This window comes from Chenopodium album, chromosome 1 (genome assembly GCF_948465745.1).
Source record: "Chenopodium album chromosome 1, dcCheAlbu1.1, whole genome shotgun sequence".
In the NCBI taxonomy this organism is placed as follows: domain Eukaryota; kingdom Viridiplantae; phylum Streptophyta; class Magnoliopsida; order Caryophyllales; family Amaranthaceae; genus Chenopodium; species Chenopodium album.
Window position 1 is genome coordinate 70,369,440 of NC_137834.1, and position 4,312 is coordinate 70,373,751.

General features: G+C 39.5%; 1 protein-coding gene across 1 annotated transcript; it reads right to left on the reverse strand.

Moving 5' to 3' along the window:
- Window positions 1–2,716: 2,716 nt before the first annotated feature.
- LOC145635235 (uncharacterized) lies at window positions 2,717–3,097 on the reverse strand. The gene has a single exon (XM_081686527.1). The coding sequence runs from the start codon at window positions 3,095–3,097 to the stop codon at window positions 2,717–2,719; it is 381 nt and encodes a 126-aa protein (XP_081542653.1).
- Window positions 3,098–4,312: the final 1,215 nt, after the last annotated feature.

Consider the following 4,312-nt stretch of genomic DNA (forward strand, 5'->3'; position numbering starts at 1 on the left):
CAATCAAAGTTAAAATCATGATCAACGAATTCACAATGCTCATTATCATATACCAAGAATCAAAACAATATTTTTCAAGTATTGGGAACAGGGTAGCATGATTTACAATTCATTGGAACGTATTTTTGGATTTATTTTTTTTTTCAATTTTTTTGAATTTTTCATATAGGAAAGCAATCAAAACTACACTAGAAAGAAATTAAATCTACACTAGAAAGCAATAAATAGAGAAAAGAGAGAGAGAGTTACCATATGTACAAGATCATCTCCCCCCAAGCCAAATGAAGCAATGCCCTCATTGACTTGGGTGTGTACCTAGGATTAGCTACTCCTCATCATCATCCTCATCCTCATCCATCCTCGAGTAGCCTCCATCATGGCTAGAGCCGGCACCTCCATGGCTCGAACCAACGCCACCATAACCCGAACCACCTGCAAAGTAGTTAGGGTCCACATTCCCCCCAATCCCAACAAAAGGAGCATCAGCCCCATAACCATGGACCGAAGAATAGTCCACATAACTACCATAGGCACCGAGGGTCGAATACCCTCCTTGGGGGTATTGAAACCAATCAGGAACAAGAGCCTCGGGGGGAATAGCCCCTCGGCGTGCATAGTCATTGTACATGGGGTATAAACCCCTTCCTAGGTTTCTCTCCACATACCCAACCCTCCTATCTAGAGAAGCTACTCTAGTGTCAAGGTTTTGCACTAAACCCTCTACTCATCCTTGTCCCCTCTCAATCCTATCGAGTTGGCTCCTAAAAGCCAAAAAGTCGTATGGGGCATGAGAGTCAATGTTATAATCAACGGAAGAGGTAGGGATGTCATGTGTGTAGGGTTTGGGTGGTGGTTAGAATTGAGGTTGTGGGTGAGGTGGTGTATGGTGAGCCGCTTGAGCCTCCCCTTGACCATCTAACTAGAATGTGTAGGAAGGCTTACCCTTCTCAAATTTACTCAAGGTGGGGTTGGGTAGCTTAAAGGCTTGGTCTCTCTTACCTGACTCTCGGTGGATTATCCACCATGTCTCACCACCCATGGGTTTGATCCAATTAAGGCCTCCTAGGTAAGCAAGGTCCCTAAGGGTAGAACCCTCTATTTTCCTATGGTCGGTAGGGGTGAAACCTAGATGTTTGACCGCAATGTGGGTAACCAACCCACCAAAATAGATATGTGCCCTAGACCTACCCCCTTCAGCCGCATTGGCCGCCCTTTGGAAGTGTTGGGCTATCCTATGCGGGATGTTTAATTTTTCGGCGCTAGGGATCACATAGGAGGCCAAAAAAGATGATGAGGCCAACAAACCGTTGCCAAAATATTGGCACGGGATGTTAAATTCAAGTTCTTTTGGCATGTTGGAGGTTAGTTAAACCCTCCCCTGTGAGTTTTTTTATAGACCACGACAATATGATCTCGGGAAGGTTCAATGGGTTGATCCGATTTTAGCTCAAACAATTTACCAATTCTTTCAAAGTCATTCGCACATCATTGTAAAGCAATCGGAATTGAACATGAGTAATCAAAGAATTAGATTTAATCACATTATAACTAGAAATAAATTCCAAAGTCAAATAATCATAAGTATCATAATGCATTTGAAAGAAGCCACTCATTCCAATACCCTAAAACAATTTTTCTACCGGTTTATCAATTCCTATTCTACACAACGTAGAATGATGTACAAAGCGTGTAGAATTTACCTACCTCTGAAAGAGGTTAAGCATCCTAGACCGTTGTTCGGTTGAGGTGATCACCACCTCGCTCCACCCCGGAATTTGGAGTTCCGGGTCAACCATTGGTGGTTGTAGTTGCCTTGAACTTTCACCTCTTTGTTGCCTAAATCTCTTGGAAGCCATTGGATTAGGAATTTGAATAATTTTAAGCTTTCTCTCTCTTAGGGTTTTCATAAATGTTGAGAGAAAGTGGGAAAAATTGTATGGAGAATGTAGAGGAAAGTGAGAGGATGAAGATTATGTGAAAATTTATGTGTTTTGATTGGAGAATTGGAGGAGATCTTGAAGAAAAGGTGAGTTTGAAGGTGTGAAAATGGAGTTTAGAGAGAGAAAGAGTGAATGAAGAAGAGGAAGTATGGAGGAAAAGAGGAGAAGGGAGGAGAAAAACAATTTAAGTATCACGGCCTAGTTTAGGCGCGCCCGATCGGGCGAATTACTTGATTCTCAAAGTTGCATTTGCGCGCCCGATTGGGCGCGAAATCGAAGTATTTTTCTCATCCAATTCGCCCGACATATCTTTTTGTCTTCACTCGATTTCTCCAAAATTGCGCTCGATCGGGCGAATTTCCCTCGAATTTCTTATCTCACTTGCGCGCCCGATCAGGCGAGTTAAAGCTTCGAAATTTCTTCACTTACGCGCCTGATAAGGGATCCTTACTCGATCGGGCGTATTATTTTTTGCATAATTTCGTGCTTTACTTGCACGCCCGATCGGGCAAACATCGCCCGATCAGGCCCCTGCCCAGCTCGGAGTACACACCTTCTTCTACTTTTTCTCTTTAAATCTCCTTACTATTTGATTCAATACCTGTACAAAAACACTTTAGAAAGGTAAATTTGCACTCTCCTCAACTCTCTTAAAAAAAAAATAAAAAAAAAATAAAGGAAAGGAAAAACTAGTCTACAAAGCAAGAAATACGGGTTGCCTCCCGCAAAGCGCTGATTTATCTAGGTCCCGTACGACCTTCTTATCACCATGTGGCTCAAGATGGAAGTGGAGTTAGGAGGGTTTCCTCCACATCTCTAATAGTAGCGCCCTCATAATACACCTTCAATCGTTGGCCATTCACCTTGAACTCGTCACCTTTATCATTCACTAGCTCAACCGAACCAAACTTGTTCACCTTAGTTATAGTGAAGGGGCCTGACCACCTAGACTTTAGTTTTCCTGGAAAAATCTTCAATTTAGAGTTAAAGAGTAGAACCTTGTCACCTGGTACGAACTCTTTTTGTAGGATCCTCTTGTCGTGCCACTTCTTGGTCTTTTCCTTGTAGATTCGTGCACTATCATACGCCGACAATCTAAACTCATCCAACTCATTAAGTTGGAGAAGTCTTTTCTTACCTGCAACCTTAGAATCCATTTTAAGCTCCTTGATCGCCCAAAAAGCTTTGTATTCCAACTCCACGGGAAGATGACATGCCTTACCATATACTAGTAAATAAGGTGAAGTACCAATTGGTGTCTTAAATGCGGTTCGATATGCCTAAAGTGTGTCACCTAGCTTCATACTCCAATCTTTCCTTGGCTTGGCCACTACCTTCTCTAGAACCGCAATTGATTTCCCTATTAGAGACCTCAACTTGACCACTAGTCTGAGGGTGGTAACTAAGTCCGGTTCTATGATATACTCCATACTTCTTTAGGAGGTTGTCCAATCGTCTTTCATGGAAGTGAGTACCTCCATCACTGATGATAGCTCGTGGGACACCAAAACTTGGAAATACGGTCTTCTTGAAAAGCTTAATGACTACCTTGGCATCATTTGTTGGTGAAGCTATGGCCTCGACCCACTTGGACACATAGTCAACGGCTACAAGTATGTAACAATTCCTATTGGAAGATGGTAGTGGCGGAGCCAATGTAAGAACATGGGGGGACAACTGTCCCCCCATTTTTTTTTTTTAAAAAGCTTGATTTTCGTTAGCATAAAAAGATACCGTAAAACTTTTATATAAATTACATAAACAATATGTATTATAAAGATAAGAGATGGTTTTGTGGTTGTTGGGCCTTGAATAAGGCTTCCTTTTCCCCTCTTGTTCCTAGTTTTGACTGCTCACTCATACATTTTTTGTATACTTTTTTTCTCTCCTCTTATTAGACTTAATATTTATTTCATTTTAAAGTTTATACAAAGTACTGTCATTTAACTTCTTTTTCTAGTTTTTGGATTTTTCCCTTTTTTATATACTTGTTTAAGATTATATATTATAATATATAATTTATAAATTTAAAGTATTATAAGTTATTAAACCTCTAACTATTCTCAATTAACTATTTTATCAAGTACCACCTTTTTTATAATGATTAATAATGTGCTATTCAACTATTTGTAATGAATACACATCTCCGTATTCTTTATATCTTTAATTATGTGTGCCTAAATTCAAATCTTTTTATTTTATAGTGTTTGGAACTAAATTTCTAATTTTATTTTTACAGAACACACTGTAATAATTTTATTAGTCAAATAAAGTTATGTTTATTTTTCTTCGAATGTAACCCTAATCCCTTTATATCTATTTTCATATTGTTTAAACGTTTATTTTTTGATAAATCGTATTTTTGGATTTAT